Genomic DNA, 21,704 nt, shown 5'->3' with positions numbered 1-21,704 from the left:
CAACATTCCTTATTTCTTTAGTGAGAAGTTGGTGATGATCTTCAACATATCCTTCGCTAAAAGATCTCTCTCTCTCCCTCTGTCTCAAGAAACAGAGCCAAACAAATAAAATGCCTTTTATCTTTGATGGTGAAAGTAGCTTTCTGGGTAATCGTTCTAATTGAGGTTGGAAGTTTGGAACTTGTTGGGAGTTCTACGCAAAAGCAAAGATCCTACCTCAAGAAAGTAAGAAGATGTGGATGGGCTTATAACAGCTTGGGTACCGTCCCCTTAACAGCTAGCTTTTAAAGGTGAGTTCTGTTGGTTTTAGGCTAAAATTGCAGATTGAGTATCTAACTTCTTGATTTTCTAATTTATGGAGCTCTTATCAGGGTGAATTTTTACATTCATTGAAAATTAAAATTCAGAAGTTTCAATGTATGTGGAGACTGATGCATGACTCTTGGAATTCTATGATTCCATGAATAGTCACATTGATGTGTCTCTTCAATGAGTCCCTTGGTTTTTCAATGAGACCTTTGGGTTGCTATTTGAACTCTGTAAATAGAACCCTCGTTCTAGCACCCAAAGAGACGGAAAAAAAAAGACTATTCTAGAGCCTCAAAATAATAGAAAGTTTCCAATTCTATAGAGAGCTTGCTTGATCAGATTGTTAAGTGGTGCATTAGAACAATCTATTCTCCTGTTATTTCTGGAGGTGGTTTGGCCATGTGATCCTTGCACTGAAATTGGGCCGAATAACACTTCAAGGTGGGTGTTACGTACGACAGTATAGCAATCCAGATTTCTTATCATCCTCTATTCAAGTCAGTATATTTCATTTTTATTTTGCACTATTTTTCTAGTTAGATCTATTGCTTTCGCTTGCTCCAACAAGTTCTACCAGGATCTCAATAAGTGGTGTCAAATCCGGGGCGTGGTAACCCTGGTGTACCCTCGAAGATGAATAAAATCACTATAGAAAGATCTCGGTTACTCTTGTGTACCTTTGAGGATGGTGAAATTCCTTTAAAGAAGATCTCATAGTGGCCGCCAGATGAAGGGACGAGATATTCCATGTTGCTTCCGTGTGGAGCGGGAGATTGCTGGGGTCCCATGCAAAAGCAAAGATGCCACGTCGGAAAAGTATGAAGATGTGGATAGGCTTATAAGGGCTTGGGCACCCCTCCCCTTGACGGCTAGTTTTTAAAGATGAGTTCTACCAACCGAACTTGAAGGCCAGAGAGATTATGTGTCCTATTGATAATTACGGTATGTGTCCTCTTGATAATTAAGGTATGAATTAACGAGAAATTATATGATGAATTGACGTGCAAGTAAAGGAAGTACCACCCTTGCTATTTGATTCAACAACAGCTTCTCAAAAAAGTGAGCTGCCGTTGGATCAAATATCAAGGATGGGATGATGAGTATGTGTTTGTACGCCCACTCATCATATAACTTCTCGAGATAACTAGATCCAACTTATTCCATTAGCATCCCCCTTCATGTCAAATTGAGAAGGGTAAGTGAAAACACTCCTGGTTTCAATTGAGAGGCATCGCCAACTTTTTGGTAAAAGTAATTATTTACGTAGTGGTTTTGCCTTTATGATAGGCCATGTTCATGTTATTAGGGCGCGCGCGGGGGGTTGGGGGGCGGGGGGGTGTGCAGATATCATAGCCCTAAAAGAAGCTGAAATTCCAATAAAATTATACTTATTTAATACCCATGCTGACTTTCTTCTAGCCCTCCCCTTCGATAGGGGTGCAACTTGGGTCAGGTTGAACCCGATTTTTTGCTAGGTCGGGTTGGGTTTTATGAAATCCAGGTTGGGTTCGGGTTGGGGTGTCGGGGGTTTTATGAAATCCAGGTTGGGGTGTCGGGAACCCAACCTGACCCGGCAACACGATTTGCATTTTTAAAATAATAAAATATACTCAAAATGAAAGATTTTTCCTCTAAAAAATTTTTATTTTCTATTTTACTTTTAATATTACCTAAAATGCTAAAAGTCAAAAAAGTAAAAAGGAATGATATTATCCCCCTCTGATGCATAAAATCCCCCCCTTTCACGTTACTTACTCATTAAGTTTTCAAGGCAAATGGAAACGTTAAATGCTTAAGCCTAAAGGAGGGTAAATTTATCCTGGAGCAGTGAGCCATTATCACAGAAATTGGTGCGGGTTGGGGGGGGGGGGATTTATTTGTTTAGGGAGTGAAATCACCCTTCCAACTTTTTTATTTTTGGTGGTTTAATGTGTTTAATTTTCGGGTCACCCGACCCGACCCGGGTCAGGTTCGGGTTGAGGAAATGGTTCCTCGGGTCGGGTCGGGTTCGGGTTGAGGAAATGGCTCCTCGGGTTGGGTTCGGGTTGGCCTCAACCAGACCCAACCCGACCCGAGTTGCACCCCTACCCTTCGATGATCCTAGGCCGAAAGAAGTCTCTCTGTATTTTATCAAACACTATATACCTTGTTGTGAACAAGAAAGGCTTCCTTAGTGCCCTCTTTGTGATGAAGACCATTGTAAATCGATAAGACAAGACTAAGTCTAGCAAAGGAAAACGTTCTAGGCTTTCAGTTGTGGGAATTCTTTCCATGGTGGATCAAAGTAACTTGAGAAGCCAAATAAATGGAGGAAGGGGCCCTTTACGATCGAAAAGGAAATGAAAAATCTTGAACAGGAACAACATTCTCATGATATCCATTCTTCAAGATGTCTCCAGTGTTGATGAATCATCACTTGATTAGGGAGAGAACTAACAAAGTAATGCCCTCTCATAAACAAATGAATGATTTTGACAGTAAATAATGAAAGACTACCCATTGAGAATGTTAGTGCCCTTCACACTCTATTTAAGTTTGGAAGTCAAACTCATTGTTACTCAAAATGCTGTGGTCAGAAGATATCATCTAAGTGGCAGCTTAATGATGCAGTAATTTTAGCTGAGGGGGCGGGGTATATCAAGGGAAATGGTCACTGAGTTTAGAGGTTTTTGGGCTGGGATGAGTGTTATTAGTGAAGCCTAATCTCAATCTAATCTAGAAAGTACTGTACACTTTTCCCCGACTGCGACGGTCCCTTTCAAATCCCTGAAGGTTGGCGCCCCCGACCCAAATTTTTTAAGGTATTTTTTATATTGGGGGTAGTTTTGTACTTTCATGAATTAGGGTTTTTTCATTTATTGTTACGCGTCTGAGAACGCCATATAAAAGGGTGTGATATCAGGAGCCGCCTTAGAGAGTTGTGAGGGTTTTTGTAATCTCTTCTTCAGAATAGTGGAATCGTTGGCTTGTCGCTCTGTCGTGGACGTAGCCCATACCAAACTGGTTGGGTCAACCACGTAAATCTGTATGTTTTATTTGTGTGTTTTTTCGTTTATCTTTTGCATTGTTATTATGCTGCGTTGTTAATTCCTAACAGTGAGTGTGTAAATGTTGTACACAAATCAGGGAAAGGCACACAACAAATTGTCAAATCTTAAGAGATGAGAGTGGGAAATTGTTCTTCAGGACAGTAGGTGGTAGCAAATCAAGCCATAATTTACTTGGAATGTTGTGGCAGGTATATAATGTATTATGGAGGCATGCAGGTATTTACTCGAACTGTTTAAACCAGAAAGTTTATAGATCCCAGTATATTTGCAAACTTTGCCTCAGTGGCTCCTTTAGAAAGAAGTAAATGAAAATGAGTGATGTAGGACAGGAAAGGGAAATAGAAGAACTGTGAGAAAAGGAGAAGAAGAAGAGAAGAAAAGAGAGAGAAGAAAAGGGGAAGAAAAGAAAAGAAGAGAAGACGAATAGGGGAAGAAGAGAATAGAAGAAGAAATCTGGGAGAGAAGAAGAGAAGAGAAGAATAGAGGAATTTATGGAGAAGAAGAGAAGAACCGGGGAAGAGAGGAGAAGAAGAAATCTATAGAGGGGAGAAATATCAATTCAATTCAATAATCATCAAAGTTAAGAATCCCTAATCCAATTAGGCCTATATAGGCAATGGGATAGAAATAAAATTCCATGGAAAATAAAAGTTCTAACAACTAAAAACATGAAAATAAATATCCTAGAATCAAAATAAGATGAAAATAAATTCATAAACTAAATAACATGGAAATATAAATCCTAATGGGCAAATATGCCACTTATTGGCCTAATATTTGCATCATTCTCTCTTGCTTGAAAAGAGCTCGCCCTCGAGTTCTAGTCCACCTGTATCAAATATGTAGATGAGCAACTCGAGCAATAGCAGTAGTAACACATTAAACTCTCTCATGTATAATGCGTGATAACAGTGAAAAGCGTCTGAAAAGCCGATGGAGTGAGAGGGAAGAAATCGCCCATGTAGAATCATAAATAAACGAACCTCTCCTGATAAGTAATGAACTTGAGAAAATGGTAACGTACTTCTCTTAATGTTTTTCTCTAACTGAAATCTAAATCCTGCACTCATACGTGAATAAATCCACTTTGTTAGTCTTTACAAGAAGAAACTTAACAAACTTTAACGCTATCCCTCCTTACCGGGATAACCTACCGTGATAAGCATGCATATCTTAATATCCTACCTAGATACGCATGCACACATCATTCCTTCTCCCTTAAAAATGACCTGTCCTCAAGGTCGAATTATTAGAGGGAACAATTTATTTTGCCAGGATCCCGAATCTTATTTGGTACAATTTTATTGAACAAGGCTTTCACGCTCTTCAAAAGTAATGATCACGATCTTTCAAACCATACTTTCAAAATCCGTTGTAATCAAAGTTGAAAGGAAATGCGATTTTTTATGAAAGCACACCGAATCGATGGTTATAGCTGAATGGTTCGACAAAACCAATGTGATCCTTGGCGGTGTCTTCAACTAAATCATCTTTGTCACCATCGATTTTCTCATTTTTCTCCACTCAACCTTCTCAGCCCTTTCAAAAATTCTCATTTCTCTTTTGTCAATTTTGAAACAAGTACTTTGATCTTGCAAAAATCGTCACACGTGGAATCCAAAATCTCCCAAGATCTAGCCATGGCGCAGGATCGGCGGCTCAGGTACCAACTTGTTACTTCCCTAATTGGCTGTAACACAAATAAACAAAGAAAAAGAGTGGGGGGGGGGGGGGATTACGCAACGGTCAGGAATGAAACTTTGGCTCAATTCAAAGTGTGATTCAACGATCAGTTTTCCCTTTCGCGTGTCAAGGACCAGTTAGCAAGTCAGTTTGCATATCACGCCCCGACCCCCTATGTAGATATTGTCCGGTTCTGGGTCATCTATCCTCCCCGATTTTGTTTTCCAGCAGCACTAACCATGCTCGACCCACTCTGCGGGGCCTGCCCCTTGGAGATGCTAAAAACACGTCTACAAAGGGAGATGAGAAATCCACATATATAGCCTAGTAACTTTTCCTCCATTTCCGATGTGGGATCTTTCAATCCACCTTCCTTAGGGCCCAGCGTCCTCGCTGGCACACCGTACTGGATGGGAGGTCCCGCTTTGATATCATTAAATCACACCCCGACCCCACTGTGTAGATATTGTCCGGTTCTGGGTCATCTACCCTCCCCGGTTTTGTTTTCCAGCAGCACTAACCGTGCCCGACCCCCCCTTGGAGATGCTGAAAACGCATCTACGAAGGGAGAGGAGAAATCCACATATATAGAGGCAACTAGACCTCCCAGAGGTTCAATTTCAGGGGATCCATGACTCTTGAATAAACAAAAAGCTATTTTGTTTTTGGAAGAAAATCTGCATGCCATTTTCCATCAATAACTTTCTTAAAAATACATTAAAAATCAGCCAGTTCCATTCCTACGGAACTTCTCCTAATGTCTTTTTCTAACTGAAATCAATAACCCTACACTCATACATGAACAAGTCCACTGCATCTTGTCTTTATCACAAGAAACCTAACAAACTCTATCTCCATCCCTCCCTACCGGATAAGCACGCACATTTTAATATCCTATCGAGATACGCACCCACATATCAGAATACCCACAAAAAAGAAGAAGATCTAATTACTAAAAGAGCCCCTTGCTATTAACTTCTAATATTTTTCTTCTTTATACCCTTTATATCCTTTGGTACCCAACTAGTTTGGGACAAAGGCTTTATTGAGTTGAGTTGAGCTATATCCTTCGCTAAAAGATCTCTCTCTCTCCCTCTGTCTCAAGAAACAGAGCCAAACAAATAAAATGCCTTTTATCTTTGATGGTGAAAGTAGCTTTCTGGGTAATCGTTCTAATTGAGGTTGGAAGTTTGGAACTTGTTGGGAGTTCTACGCAAAAGCAAAGATCCCACATCAAGAAAGTAAGAAGATGTGGATGGGCTTATAACGGCTTGGGTACCGTCCCCTTAACAGCTAGCTTTTAAAGGTGAGTTCTGTTGGTTTTTAGGCTAAAATTGAAGATTGAGTATCTAACTTCTTGATTTTCTAATTTATGGAGCTCTTATCAGGGTGGATTTTTACATTCATTGAAAATTAAAATTTAGAAGTTTCAATGTATGTGGAGGCTGATGCATGACTCTTGGAATTCTATGATTCCATGAATAGTCACATTGAATGAGTGTGTCTCTTCAATGAGTCCCTTGGTTTTCCAATGAGACCTTTGGGTTGCTATTTGAACTCTGTAAATAGAACCCTCGTTCTAGCACCCAAAGAGACGAAAAAAAGACTATTCTAGAGCCTCAAAATAATAGAAAGTTTCCAATTCTATAGAGAGCTTGCCTGATCAGATTGTTAAGCGGTGCATTAGAACAATCTATTCTCCTGTTATTTCTGGAGGTGGTTTGGCCATGTGATCCTTGCACCGAAATTGGGCCGAATAACACTTCAAGGTGGGTGTTACGTACGACAGTATAGCAATCCAGATTTCTTATCATCCTCTATTCAAGTCAGTATATTTCATTTTTATTTTGCACTATTTTTTAGTTAGATCTATTGATTTCGCTTGCTCCAACAAGTTCTACCTGGGTCTCAATAAGTGGTGTCAAATCCGGGGCGTGGTAACCCTGGTGTACCCTCGAAGATGAATAAAATCACTGTAGAAAGATCTCGGTTACTCTTGCGTACCTTTGAGGATGGTGAAATTCCTTTAAAGAAGATCTCGTAGTGGCCGGCAGATGAAGGGACAAGATATTCCATGTTGCTTCCGTGTGGAGCGGGAGATTGCTGGGGTCCCTAATTAAGGTATGCGTCCTATTGATAATTAAGGTATGAATTAACGAGAAATTATATGATGAATTGACGTGCAAGTAAAGGAAGTACCACCCTTGCTATTTGATTCAACAACAGCTTCTCAAAAAAGTGAGCTGCCGTTGGATCAAATATCAAGGATGGGATGATGAGTATGTGTTTGTACGCCCACTCATCATATAAGTGGCATCCTCCTTCATGTCAAATTGAGAAGGGTAAGTGAAAACACTCCTGGTTTCAATTGAGAGGCATCGCCAACTTTTTGGTAAAAGTAATTATTTACGTAGTGGTTTTGCCTTTATGATAGGCTCTGTTCATGTTATTAGAGGGGGGGGGGGGGGGGGGGGGGGGGGGGGCGGGGGCGGTGGGTTGTGTGCAGATATCATAGCCCTAAAAGAAGCTGAAATTCCAATAAAATTATACTTATTTAATACCCATGCTGACTTTCTTCTAGCCCTCCCCTTCGATAGGGGTGCAGCTTGGGTCAGGTTGAACCCAATTTTTTGCTAGGTCGGGTTGGGTTTTATGAAATCCAGGTTGGGTTCGGGTTGGGGTGTCGGGAACCCGACCTGACCCGGCAACACGATTTGCATTTTTAAAATAATAAAATATACTAAAAATGAAAGATTTTCCCTCTAAAAAATTTTGATTTTCTATTTTACTTTTAATATTACCTAAAATGCTAAAAGTCAAAAAAGTAAAAAGGAATGATATTACCCCCCTCTGATGCATAAAATCCCCCCCTTTCACGTTACTTACTCATTAAGTTTTCAAGGCAAATGGAAACGTTAAATGCTTAAAGCCTAAAGGAGGGTAAATTTATCCTGGAGTAGTGAGCCATTATCACAGAAATTGGTGGGGGTGGGGGGATTTATTTGTTTAGGGAGTGAAATCACCCTTCCAACTTTTTTATTTTTGGTGGTTTAATGTGTTTAATTTTGGGGTCACCCGACCCGACCCGACCCGATTTGAAAATCGGGTCGGGTCGGGTTCGGGTTGAGGAAATGGTTCCTCGGGTCGGGTTGGGTTCGGGTTGAGGAAATGGCTCCTCGGGTTTGGTTCGGGTTGGCCTCAACCAGACCCAACCCGACCCGAGTTGCACCCCTACCCTTCGATGATCCTAGGCCGAAAGAAGTCTCTCTGTATTTTATCAAACACTATATACCTTGTTGTGAACAAGAAAGGCTTCCTTAGTGCCCTCTTTGTGATGAAGACCATTGTAAATCGATAAGACAAGACTAAGTCTAGCAAAGGAAAACGTTCTAGGCTTTCAGTTGTGGGAATTCTTTCCATGGTGGATCAAAGTAACTTGAGAAGCCAAATAAATGGAGGAAGGGGCCCTTTACGATCAAAAAGGAAATGAAAAATCTTGAACATGAGCAACATTCTCATGGTATCCATTCTTCAAGATGTCTCCAGTGTCGATGAATCATCACTTGATTAGGGAGAGAACTAACAAAGTAATGCCCTCTCATAAACAAATGAATGATTTTGACAGTAAATAATGAAAGACTACCCCTTGAGAATGTTAGTGCCCTGCACACTCTATTTAAGTTTGGAAGTCAAACTCATTGTTACTCAAAATGCTGTGGTCAGAAGATATCATCTAAGTGGCAGCTTAATGATGCAGTAATTTTAGCTGAGGGGGCGGGGTATATCAAGGGAAATGGTCACTGAGTTTAGAGGTTTTTGGGCTGGGATGAGTGTTATTAGTGAAGCCTGATCTCAATCTAATCTGGAAAGTACTGTACACTTTTCCCCGACTGCGATGGTCCCTTTTAAATCCCTGAAGGTTGGCGCCCCCGACCAGAATTTTTTAAGGTATTTTTTATACTGGGGGTAGTTTTGTACTTTCATGAATTAGGGTTTTTTCCTTTATTGTTACGCGTCTGAGAACGCCATATAAAAGGGTGTGATATCAGGAGCCGCCTTAGAGAGTTGTGAGGGTTTTTGTAATCTCTTCTTCAGAATAGTGGAATCGTTGGCTTGTCGCTCTGTCGTGGACGTAGCCCATACCAAACTGGTTGGGTCAACCACGTAAATCTCTATGTTCTATTTGTGTGTTTTTTCGTTTATCTTTTGCATTGTTATTATGCTGCGTTGTTAATTCCTAACAGTGAGTGTAAATGTTGTACACAAATCAGGGAAAGGCACACAACAAATTGTCAAATCTTAAGAGATGAGAGTGGGAAATTGTTCTTCATGACAGTAGGTGGTAGCAAATCAAGCCATAATTTACTTGGAATGTTGTGGCAGGTATATAATGTATTATGGAGGCATGCAGATATTTACTCGAACTGTTTAAACCAGAAAGTACTTATCCTTTCAGGAAAGTTTATAGATCCCAGTATATTTGCAAACTTTGCCTCAGTGGCTCCTTTAGAAAGAAGTAAATGAAAATGAGTGATGTAGGACAAGAAAGAGAAATAGAAGAACTGTGAGAAAAGGAGAAGAAGAAGAGAAGAAAAGAGAGAGAAGAAAAGGGGAAGAAAAGAAAAGAAGAGAAGATGAATAGGGGAAGAAGAGAATAGAAGAAGAAATCTGGAAGAGAAGAAGAGAAGAGAAGAGAAAAATAGAGGAATTTATGGAGAAGAAGAGAAGAACCGGGGAAGAGAGGAGAAGAAGAAATCTATAGAGGGGAGAAATATCAATTCAATTCAATAATCATCAAAGTTAAGAATCCCTAATCCAATTAGGCCTATATAGGCAATGGGATAGAAATAAAATTCCATGAAAAATAAAAGTTCTAACAACTAAAAACATGGAAATAAATATCCTAGAATCAAAATAAGATGAAAATAAATTCATAAACTAAATAACATAGAAATATAAATCCTAATGGGCAAATATGCCACTTGTTGGCCTAATATTTGCATCATTCCCCCTTGCTTGAAAAGAGCTCGCCCTCGAGTTCTAGTCCACCTGTATCAAATATGTAGATGAGCAACTCGAGTAATAGCAGTAGTAACACATTAAACTCTCTCATGTATAATGCATGATAACAGTGAGAAGCGTCTGAAAAGCCGATGGAGTGCGAGGGAAGAAATCGCCCATGTAGAATCATAAATAAACGAACCTCTCCTGATAAGTAATGATCTTGAGAAAATGGCAACGTACTCCTCCTGGATCGGTGGGATCAGCATAACAACTATAGGCAGTACCCATACATGACCAGCCTCAATAAGGTCATCATCCACTGGTATCATATCTAGCGCAATGGAATCAACAACAAAGTCATCTGCTATAATCGTATCTTGCATAGTGATATCAGGCGGGCAATCCTCTTGATCAATGTGCGTAACAAGCTCCTCTGACTCAGCATATATCTCGACAATCTGCTCAACCGGCTCAAAGATAGTGCAATCCTCAACAATATGCTCTCGAACATCCGTCTCAAGTAATGGCTCATCAGGCAATGCACTCGCCGCTGAATCATGACGGTGCTTAGTCAACTCTGTCAATGGAACACCCTCACATGGCTCTACCACAATAACTGTCTCGACTATGAAAGTGTCAAGCTGTCTCTCTAGATGCTCAGCAAGTGGTGCTGTGGAAATCTCTGAATCGTCATGCTCGTCGACGTCGACCTCAGCAATCACTGGACCCTCTGGCTCTTTATCGGACATCTCTGACTCAGTATCTGAAATAATCATGGCCTTAGCCTCTATAATGATCTCATCCACAATATAATCTGTCGGACCAATAGCATCATCTGTGTTTGGCTTGTCAATAGTGTTAGCAAATTCCTTTGTTGCTGCAATTTCAGCCTCTCGTGCACGACGGGCTGCGACGTTTCGTTCAAGGCGAGCGAAGGGTTCATGTTCGCGGCGGATTGTGGCTTCACGTTCGCGTACCAATTTCCTCTCATCCAAGTCACACACTATTCTTTCGAAGATCGCCTAAAATTCAGCTTCTTGTGCAAGTCGAACAGCTTCTTCTCGTCGAGCGGTTTCTTCACGCATCAATCTTTGTGCATACACTGCTCGCTCACGTTTCAATCTCTGCTGATAATGATATCCATAAATTTTCATAAATTCATAACGAACTTCTTCCCATAGATTGAATCATGGCCTGCCTAAGTCATTGCGCTTTAGCACGAAGAATTGTCATTTTGACTTGGCGTCTCTGCAAACTGAATCCTTGACACAACAAATGGTTATTTCATGATTATAACCACAGTACTGATGATATGCATCAAGTGCCTCGATCCATTGTAGAAACGCATCATCGACATCTCTATAGGGATAGTGGTGTTCATCATAACCATAGAAATATGGAACAAATGGTAGAGCCATATGGATCGGTGTCGAAAACTGAAATCAACCGTCTGATTTGTCTGTCATGTTGAATGGAAGATACTGCATTTTACGGATCTCAGATCGGACTCCCGGATGACTCGGATTAGTGGTTGGACCAAAACAAACGAACGATGGAAGTTGGTCGTTGTAGTGCTTGCACTCACTGCTGGCTACAAAAAAAATGCTGGATAGACTTTAAAAGTTGACACGAACAATTTTCGTGTTGATGGCGAAACCCAATTTTGAGCAGAATTGGCCCAATTGAAGAGAGAGAAAATGAGATGGAAAGAGGAGAGAGAGAGAAAAGAAAAGATTTTTTCTCTTTTCTCTTTATTTTTTTTTTCTAATTTTTTTTGTGGGGGGTGCCTCAAGTAAAAGAGGGGGTGAAAATAGGGGTAGATAAGATAAATACTATTTTATAAGGAGGTTGTCCTAAGTCAAGGTGGCAAACGGGCCGTGCCGTGCCGTGCCGGCACGGCACGAAAATTCTCAGCCCAGCGTGGCTCGTGTCGGCACAGCACAATTTGGTCACAGGCAGTCCCGTGCCAGCACGCCAAAGGGTGGGGGTTAGGCACGGCACGACTCGCGGCCCACTCGTGGCGTGCCTTAGCGTGCCGGCACGTAACAGTTATTTTTTTTCAAACAAGTCCATTCTCGGAATTCCGAGAATGCACTTGTTGGAAAAAATTGGAAAATTTTGCAAGTCATTTATGAAAATTTTGCAAGTCAAATTGCAAGTAATTTGAAAACAAAGATCGATTGTGCCCGGAATATTTATCCAGGAACCAGGGCGGCACCTTAAAATTTTATTAATATAGAAAATTATTAGAGGAGGACATAGAACCTTGCCTCTAACCCACTAACATACAAGAAAAAAAAATGATCGATTGTGCCCAGGTTGGAAAAAATTGGAAAATTTTGCAAGTCATTTATGAAAATTTTGCAAGTCAAATTGCAAGTAATTTGAAAACAAAGATCGATTGTGCCCGGAATATTTATCCAGGAACCCGGGCGGCACCTTAAAATTTTATTAATATAGAAAATTATTAGAGGACGACATAGAACCTTGCCTCTAACCCACCAACATACAAGAAAAAAAAATGAAGTACAAATACATTGTGAAGTACAAGTAGAAATTAACGACTTAAAAATTCGAATCTTCATATTTCTTCAGGTGAGTCGGTTGAGTTATCTACTCTTCTGTCTTGTGCTCTATCATCTGCATCCAACCAGTCCTTGAGGCACACGCATACCTCTACTGTTTTTTGTGACATTCTGCTCCGTGTGTCATCTAAGACCCTGTTATCTGCACTAAAAGCAGACTCCGATGCTACTGTGGACACCGGGGGGTTAGTAGATCACGTGCCATGGCGGATAGTACTAGATAACTTTTTTCATGTTCTTTCCACCATGTCAAAACATCAAAAGTCTCCGATTCATCAGGATTAGGGTAGCTTGAATAATCATTTCCCAGATATAATGATAAACTCATCAGAAAATATACTAGCACTATTTCTAGGTCTTTTTTGATTTATTAGTAACCAAAGTGGGTTATTCCTAGGTTGGTAGTTTTGTGAAGAACTCGATCTTCTATGTCCATGTTCTGTCTCATACAATGCATACATAGAATGTAATAAATTTGTAATCTCATATATACTATGCCCAGATCCAATACCTGCGTTTTCATTGCATGCATCTAAAATGACCTCTAAACCTTGTAACTTGATCATTGGGTCTATTAATGTACTTAAAAAATATAGAGGAGGAATTTCTAAAAAATATTTTCTAAATTTATCCTCCATTCTATGAAGTAAACTTCCATTTCCCAATCTCGATCTATTGTTTTTAAAACAAATAGTAATTTTATATATTTGAACCAAAATTAATTGTGAAGTTGAATAGTAAACACCGGAAAGAAGATTAGTTACATTTAAAAATACTTCTAATAAATCTGCAATAATTTCACAATTGTTCCAATATTTTAGAGATATAGTATGATTGCAAGGTGGAGGCATATGTTCTTGGCAAAATGTTGTAATTATAGTTTTGAACTCAAATGATGCTTTTAACATTTTATAAGTTGAATTCTATCTAGTTTTAATATCTATGGGGATTTTTTGTAGTTTTTTTCAAAATTTTTACATAAACCTTTAAATTCTCGTCTTCTATGCGTCTTCTATGCCCTAAAGACTGAATAAATTAAAGACAATTCTTAATAATCTCTATCTGTGGTGCAATTTCCGATAAACCATTTTGTACAGTTAAATTTAAAATATGGCATGCACATCTAATATAAAATAGTTTTCCATCTAAAATAGGTTTCAATTGAGGTTTTAATAACCTACTGATGCAGTATTATTACTAGCATTATCGAAGCTAATAGAAAAAAAATTATTTTGAATTTTAAAATCGTGAACAGTAGATAATATAGATTTTGATATAGAATGACCATTATGCGGGGATTCTAATTGAGTAAAAACTAAGTATTCTTTTTTCTAACATCTAGTTCGAATTAATATAATATCATGTTACACAAATATAGCCTTCATTTTGTTTACTAGTCCAAATATCAGAAGAAAGTGCAATTTTTCCATTAAAATTTTCAAAACTTGAAATCAATTGTTCTTTGCTTTCAATAAATAATTTAAAGGAATTTGATTTTATAGTATTTCAAGTCACTTTTTTAAAAGCAGGATTTAGAACTTTTTGAATATATTTTTCAAATCTTTTACTTTCGGCCATAATAAATGGTTATTCATCTTGTATGATGTATGATGCTAGTTCTCTCATATTCCTATCTTGAGAATAAGAAAAAGTTCCTAATGAACTAGAAGTGAGGCTTAATTGAGTTTGTTTAGGGTCTAATGACCCATGCTTTGCACTACAAACAGCAGAATGCCTTGCCAAGTGTCCTGTTCCACCTTTGCTCTTACAACTAAAATCTTTTTTCACATAATTTACAAATAGCCCTATCTTCTAAAACACCCTTAGAATCCTTCTTTTTTTCAATGGTAAAGAACTTCCATACTTGTGAACTCCTACCTCTAGACGTTTTAGTACTAAGAGCTTGACTCCCACTAGTACTACAAGGTACTTCGGTAAGTTCAGGAGCAATTGGATATTCGGATTCTGGAGTATATACATCATCATTCCAAGGTTCTACACAAGCCTCTAGTAATTCATCATTTCCCATGATTTCATTTGGTTGAAAATAGTGGTCATTTGAACCGGACATTTTAAAAAAATTACAAAGATGAGCTATAAGTAAATTTTAAAAAATAAATTCTAAATACCTCAACTTTGCTTGAATCACCCACGGAGTTGTTAAGCGCATTCTTGAATGATGAGAAAGAGTAACAAGAGAGAATGATTAGAAAGAGTAACAAGAGAGAATGATTAGAGAATTTGATGTAATAAGAGAGAAGATTAGAGAGAGTAATATGAAAGAAAGAGCAATAAGAGAGTAATTGAGGGTGAGAAATGAAGGGAGGGGGAGGGATATTTATAAGACTTGTAATATAATGAGTAACCAAAATACCCCTAAAATATAGTTGTTGGGGGGGGTTATTTTGGTAAAAACATGTGTAATCCCTAAAGTACCTCCAAATATAGTTGTTGGGGGGTTATTTGGGTAAAAACAAGTAAAATCACTAATGTACCCCCCAAATATAGTTGTTGGGGGGGTTATTTTGGTAAAAACATATGTAATCCTTAAAGTACCCCCCAAATATAATTGTTGGGAAGGGTATTTTTGGAACACAAGAAATTACACAATAAAATTTCCGAAATTACTCCCTCACTTGCCGTTTCTTCTAACTTTAAGGGGTATTTTTGAGAAAACACAAAAAAACAAAGGCAAAATTGCCAGTGGGCCGTGGCAGGCAGGCTGTGCCAATTCATGCCGGTGGGCCGCCAAGCCTAGCCCGGCACAGCCCACGCCTTCGTGCCGTGCCAGCACAGCCCACGTCACTGTAGCAAACGTGCCGGGCGTGCCGGGGGCCAGCACGACCCAATTGCCACCTTGAGTCCTAAGGGAAAATAGGGGGGTTGAAATTAATGGCTTTAAAGCAACATAAGTAATATGAAGGGGGGTGTGCTAAGGAGAATAGGGGTAGATTTTACCTCTTATTTTCAACTCAAGTTGTAAGTCACCGACCCTGTGTAACTTTCCCTAACACTAGCCAAAAATAAATAAAGTAACTCTTCTTCTTAAAAGTGACTCTTACCAAAGTTATTGTATAACTTAGGAAACAAATAACTGCTGCCCCCTTTTCTATTTGTCATGTCACCAGCTGCAAAGTGAAAGAGACATGTTTCCTTTGCCTCCTCTTTTAGCTACTTTTTTTAAAGACAAAGTTGGCATGTAACCTTTAGCAACATATACGTGCAAGACTAGGGTAAGGAAAGTTTCTTTTTCACTCTGATATGTAGAAAAGGTAAGATTTTATGGGGTTACTTCGGTTACTCCGTGACTACACAAATTAGCCGAGCTAGAAAGAATGCTGGAATTATGGATTATGGTAGGGCTCAAATAGGGGGATGTTAAATAGGTTGATGTCTGCTATATTTTTTTTTCCCGAAACAAAAGGCTGAGAAGATGGGTTTAGAGGCTTGGGTAAGAACACGCAACAAGAATGGGTTTCACAATGGACAACTTGCACGTGAGGAAGGGTTGTTAAAGGCAAGGGTAAAGGGTGGTTTGGTAGAGAAAGGCAAGTGCAAAAATCTGCAATTTCGGGGCTGACAATATGGGTTTCGGATGGTATCTAAATCGGCAAGAAAACAAGATATTTCAAGTGCTAAAAGGGCTGAATTTTAGGGCCGGTTATGGTGGGTTTGTGGTGGCTGATAAAAAAAGGCAATTCCTGGTGGGGTTCGCGTCAAGGTACTAGGGTAATAGGGTTAGGGTAAGAGGGCTGTTAGGTTTTGAAGATATGATCGAACTTTAATTTATGGGTGATTCGCAACTCGATCTTCGGAGGCCAATTTGCGTAGACTTGGATCTTTTGCTTTGATACCAAATTTGATGTAGGACCGGGAAGAGAAATGGAAGAAAGGAGAGAAAAGGAGAAGAAGAAGAGAATAGAGAGAAGAATAGCACAAGATGAGAAGAGAAGAAAAATAATAGAAGATAAGACGAATAGGGGAAAAAGAGAATAGAAGAAATCTGGTAGAGAAGAAGAGAAGAACCGGGGAAGAGAGGAGAAGAAAAAATTTATAGAAAGGAGAAATTTCAATTCAATTCAACAATCATCAAAGTTAAGAATTCCTAATACAATTAGGCCTATATATTGACAATGGGATGGAACTAAAATTCCATGGAAAATAAAAGTCCTAACAACTAAAAACATGAAAATAAATATCCTAGAATCTAAATAACATGAAAATAAATTTAAATAACATGGAAATATAAATCCTAATGGGCAAATATGACACTTATTGGCCTAATATCGGCATCAATGAGTTAACAACAAATACTGTGTTAAACATCTTCATTATCATACCTGTAGGAAATCAAATAAACTTCTTCCCTAGTACCTTTTTTTTTTTTGAATGATACTTCTTCCCTAGTACTCATCACTCTTTCTTAATTATTACTTATTTTGGAGGTCAGAAATTAATATATTTGCTTGATTCTTAATATACAAATTAGACTCATATCATAAAAATAAATATGCATTTTCTATCTGGTATCGCACACGTATACGGGCCTAAGATACGTCGCATTCAATTATTTGCTTTCGTACTTGATTCACACAGCATAAATTCAGCCATTTGTTAAGTATAAATTCAATTAGTCAATATGAGATTTCCTGGGCAATTTCACAGAAAGCCATTTCGTGGTCAAATTTTGCAGGAGAGAACGGCCACCTGAGATGAATTAAATGAATAAAACACAGCTGTGTGGCTGTTCTCTCCTACGAAAGTGAGCTGCAAAATGGCTTTCCATGAAACTGCCTAGCAAATCCCAGTCAATATATGTTTCTCTCCAAAGATTTTTTTTTTATTTTTGAAAGGTTACTAATTTATCCCCAGAGATAAGAAAATTACAGGGGGATTCTTAATTTCTCTCCAAAAATTTTCTCTTAAATTTTATTGAAACAGAATGTTATATTATGAATCCCCAGGGATTCTTAATATAAGATTCTGTTTCCCCTGAACGCTCACCAAAAACGAAAACTGAGCGCCAAAAGAATGTGGAGTGGTTCCAAACGGCGTGCTACTAAATGCAGAAAAATGATTAGCCAAAAGTAGTGAAGCCAAACATTGGTGTTGTCATAGACCTGAATGAAGGGTACTCGTTGCATCATATGCTTGAGTACTTGCTGCACCAAATGATGTTGGCTGGGCCTAATAAAAGGCGTGATGGAGCCAACTAAACTACTTCTGAATGCTGGTCTTGTCTGCAGAGATGTGCTACAAAATGGACTGGTTTGACCACGAGTTGAACCAAAACCTCCAAAGGCTGGGTTCTGCCCAAATACATACAACCCTGAGAAAAAAGAATTCTCTGTAAGACGGTATACAAGAAAGAGGAAAAGCAAGTAATAGGGGGAAAAAATGGCCTTGATGCAAACAAGAGCATTATAACACAGAAAAAAATAAACAAAAAAGTTTAGATAAAATAAGCCTCTTTAAACAAAAAGGAAATATGCAAAATCATAGTATATTGATGCAAGACCACAGGTTCCAGTGGCAAATTTATAGAGTAATTTTCAATTTTTTGATGCACATGGGTACACTAGATTATGAAGCAGTATTGTAGATATTAAAGAAAAATAAGGACAATTTTAAATTGGTATGATGGTAGAATGCAGTTATATATGGTTGAATGGTTCAATCTGAAAAGTGAATAAACACGTGGTTGTGATCCATTATTTTGATGTCATAGGATTCATGAATTCTTATGTTACCGAAGCCAAACTTCTTAGAATTCACTGCAGATCTCTAAAATGGACTACAAGAACTCCATAGTACTTTACATATTACTCTTAAATCACACTTCTACCCTATATTATATCCTAGTCTAACACCACTCATTCAGCACCCCTAGCATGACCAAGGAATTAAATTTTCGGTTTCGGTCATCATGGAAACGGAAATGTTTCAGTTTCAGTTAGAAATTTTTGTGGATATCTTGTAAAATCATGGAAACATATGGAAACATGTGCAAATGATAAAATTTTAAGATAAAACTTTAGGAAAAGGTAGAATTCGTAAAAATACACACTTTAAAAACCATCAGATAAGCAAGATAGCCACTCATGTTCGATTATTCAATACATATTATATTTCACATGTAATTCATATAAGTATCAGACATAATGTTTACACTACATTTCACATGCAATTCATATAAATATAACAATGTGACGCATACTTACAGAGTAGACTACTAACGCACTTTAATGTTTTGATTTCAGTATGCATTTCGGTAAGCTAAATTACCACAAGCAAGGTTTTAAATTTCAGTTTCACTTTCGGTTTCGATTGCTACAGAAATATAAACGTTTCGGTTTCGGTTAGAAATTTCGGTGGAAATCCTGTAAAACTAAAGAAACATATGCAAATGATAAAATTCAAAGATCAAAACTTCAGCAAATGGCGCTATTTCAAGAAAAAAAAAAAAAAAAAACTTCAGCAAATGGTAAAATAAGCACAAATACGCAGTTAGAAACTATCACATAAGCAAGTCAACCAACCATAATGGTATAAAAACAACAAACACATAGTGGCATGCACTGTCGCACATGTTTGATAATTTAGCACATACCAAATTTCAAATGTAATTCATATAAATAGTTTTTTTTAAAGATGCAATTCATTTGAATATATATATGAGAAGTGTTTCTAGTCCGGCCGACTAGAGATCATTCTCTAGTCCGCCACCCAAAAACACATGGTCCCACATATTTTGTGGTGATCTAAAGCATTCATTTGATAGGCCTCATCATAGATAGGATGTCCACAAAAATTCAACTTCATAGGATCTTCTTAACCCTTCGATTTGTGGAGTTAAAAAATGGACAGATTTGTGGCGGTTTATAGCCGTCCATTTTAAGCTCCACAAATCATAGGGTTGGGATGATCCTATAAAGCTAATTTCTTGTGGATATGTCAGGGCCCATCAAATGAATGCTTTGCATCACCCAAATATGTGGGACCCATGTGTTTTTGGGTGGCGGACTAGAGAATGATCTCTAGTCGGCCGGACTAGAAACACTTTCCTCTATATATATATATATATATATATATATATATATATATATATATATATACATACTAACAAAATATATCACTATTACTTTTTTTTAATTATGCATTTCGGTTGTTTAGGTTTCGGTTTTGGTGGGGATGAAAACCGAAACATTTTAGGGGTTTCACGACGTTCCGGTGGAAATTTAAAACCTTGGTCATAAGAAGCTTTGATGTATATAATTAAAGACATTGGCGGCACCACTGAAGTTATAATGTTCAATGTGGAGTGTTATGCCTCCTTTCCGTTAGATTATGTGTCACCTCCTAAACATACTCCATTTCCAAGATTAATGGGACCCCCTATCTCATTAAGATGTTTATTTAAAATAACATCTTAATTGAATTGGAAGGACTTTAAAAGACAACGTTTGACTCAACTTGCACATCAAGATAGAATCATCTCTTAGGGCAGTCACAAAGACAATTATGTTAGTTGTCGGAGCTTAGGAAGTCCCCACAGCATATCTTTGGCAGTGGACACTTTGTGCAACATATTTGTGATTCCTTTTGTATTATTGAACCTGATTGAAACCCTCCCCTCTGTGTAAGGTGGGTGTGAAAAGTATAATACTCAACTCAACTCAACTAAGCCTTTGTCCCAAACTAGTTGGGGTCGGCTAATGAATCCTTTACAAAATTTTCATGACGAAAGTGAATGGATCTACCCGGTTCAAATTGACTAAGTCTAATCCTGACACTAGTTGGGTTCATCTACGGGTATGGAGAGTATCATATGGCCACCAAAAGGATCATGCCTTTTGCTCTTGAAAACCTTAATTACTGAAAACAAACCTAACAACTCCACCGCTACATCTACAATATAATAAAATTAAGACTTATATGATGAAGGATAAAAGAAAACAATGTTTCCTTTGTCCGGAAAAAAGAAAAGAAAAGAAAAAGTTCTAAATTATCTGGCTCCAGGAAACATACCTTTATCATCCCATCAATAATCCTCCCATCTTAACTCCTCGAGGCTTTAGGTGTGCACATGGGAATGTAGGAATTGATTCCATCTTTCCAAAAGGCAGCGTACCACTGGTGCCATCCACCTCAGTGGTTGAGGTGTATGTCGCAACTCTACTTCCATCTTGTTGACCCCCAAAGGCTGATGGCCAAAACCAGGACTACCACCAAATGTTCGTGGTGTTGTTTGGCCCTTCCAAAAAGTTGAAGATGAAGCAACCGAGCATGAGGTCAAAAAAAAAATCTCCTTGGGTTTTATCATAAATTTTATTATGTACAGAATGTCATATTAAGAATCCCTGAATTAAGTATATGAAAGCAGGGAAAACATCATGCTCACCAAAGACAAAACTCTGGGCACCAAAAGGAGATGGAGTGTTTCTGAACAGCGTGCTACTAAATGCAGAAATTGATTGGCCAAAAAGGAGTGGAGACAAAACTAGAAGGCAGGGCATTTGAAGCACCAAAGGATAGGGCAGTAGAAAATCCAAATGCAGGGGTACTCAAGGCAACAAATGCAGGAGTGCTCAGGGAGCTTGAAGCTCCAAAAAATAGGGGCACTTGAAGCATCAAAGGTGTTTGTACCCGGAGAACTAAATGTCGGTGTACTTGATGCCCCAAATTCCGATCCCGTCGTCCCAAACGTTGTTGTCGTCCTAGACCTGAACGTCGGGTACTTGTCGCACCATATGCTGGAGTACTTGCAGCACCAAACGCTTGTTGGCTGGATGCACCAAAAGGCATGGTGGAGCCGAATAAGCAACTTCCAAATGCTGGTTGTGTCTGTACAAATGTGCTACCAAATGGACTGGTTTGACCAGGATTTGAACCAAAGTCTCCAGAGGCTGGCTTCTGCCAAAATACAGAAGACCCTGAGAAAAAGATATCTTAGTCAGATGATATTCAAGGAAAGAGGAAAGCAAACCAGAGAAATAAAACAAAGAACAAAATAAACCAAAAGGAGTTCTCAGGGATGAATTTGGTGAGGTTCTGTGGGCTTATGCGGGGCCTA

At 38.6% G+C, this 21,704-nt stretch overlaps 1 protein-coding gene across 4 annotated transcripts in view; it reads right to left on the bottom strand.

Moving 5' to 3' along the window:
- Positions 1 to 20,923: 20,923 nt before the first annotated feature.
- Positions 20,924 to 21,704, bottom strand: part of LOC143852226 (uncharacterized) — a 33,498-nt gene continuing 32,717 nt past the window's right edge. For all 4 annotated transcript variants that reach the window (XM_077361615.1, XM_077361613.1, XM_077361614.1 and 1 more), the window contains one exon: positions 20,924 to 21,564. In XM_077361615.1, the coding sequence (XP_077217730.1) occupies positions 21,089 to 21,564 (476 nt within the window). In that variant the 3' untranslated portion in view covers positions 20,924 to 21,088. The remainder of the gene's footprint in view (positions 21,565 to 21,704) is intronic.

This window comes from Tasmannia lanceolata, unplaced genomic scaffold, assembly GCF_043159265.1.
Source record: "Tasmannia lanceolata isolate RefF3 unplaced genomic scaffold, GAP_Taslan_0.1 ptg000019l, whole genome shotgun sequence".
Classification (NCBI taxonomy): Eukaryota; Viridiplantae; Streptophyta; class Magnoliopsida; order Canellales; family Winteraceae; genus Tasmannia; species Tasmannia lanceolata.
The sequence above is the reverse complement of the archived record's forward strand: the minus strand, read 5'-3'. Positions and strand labels throughout refer to the sequence as shown.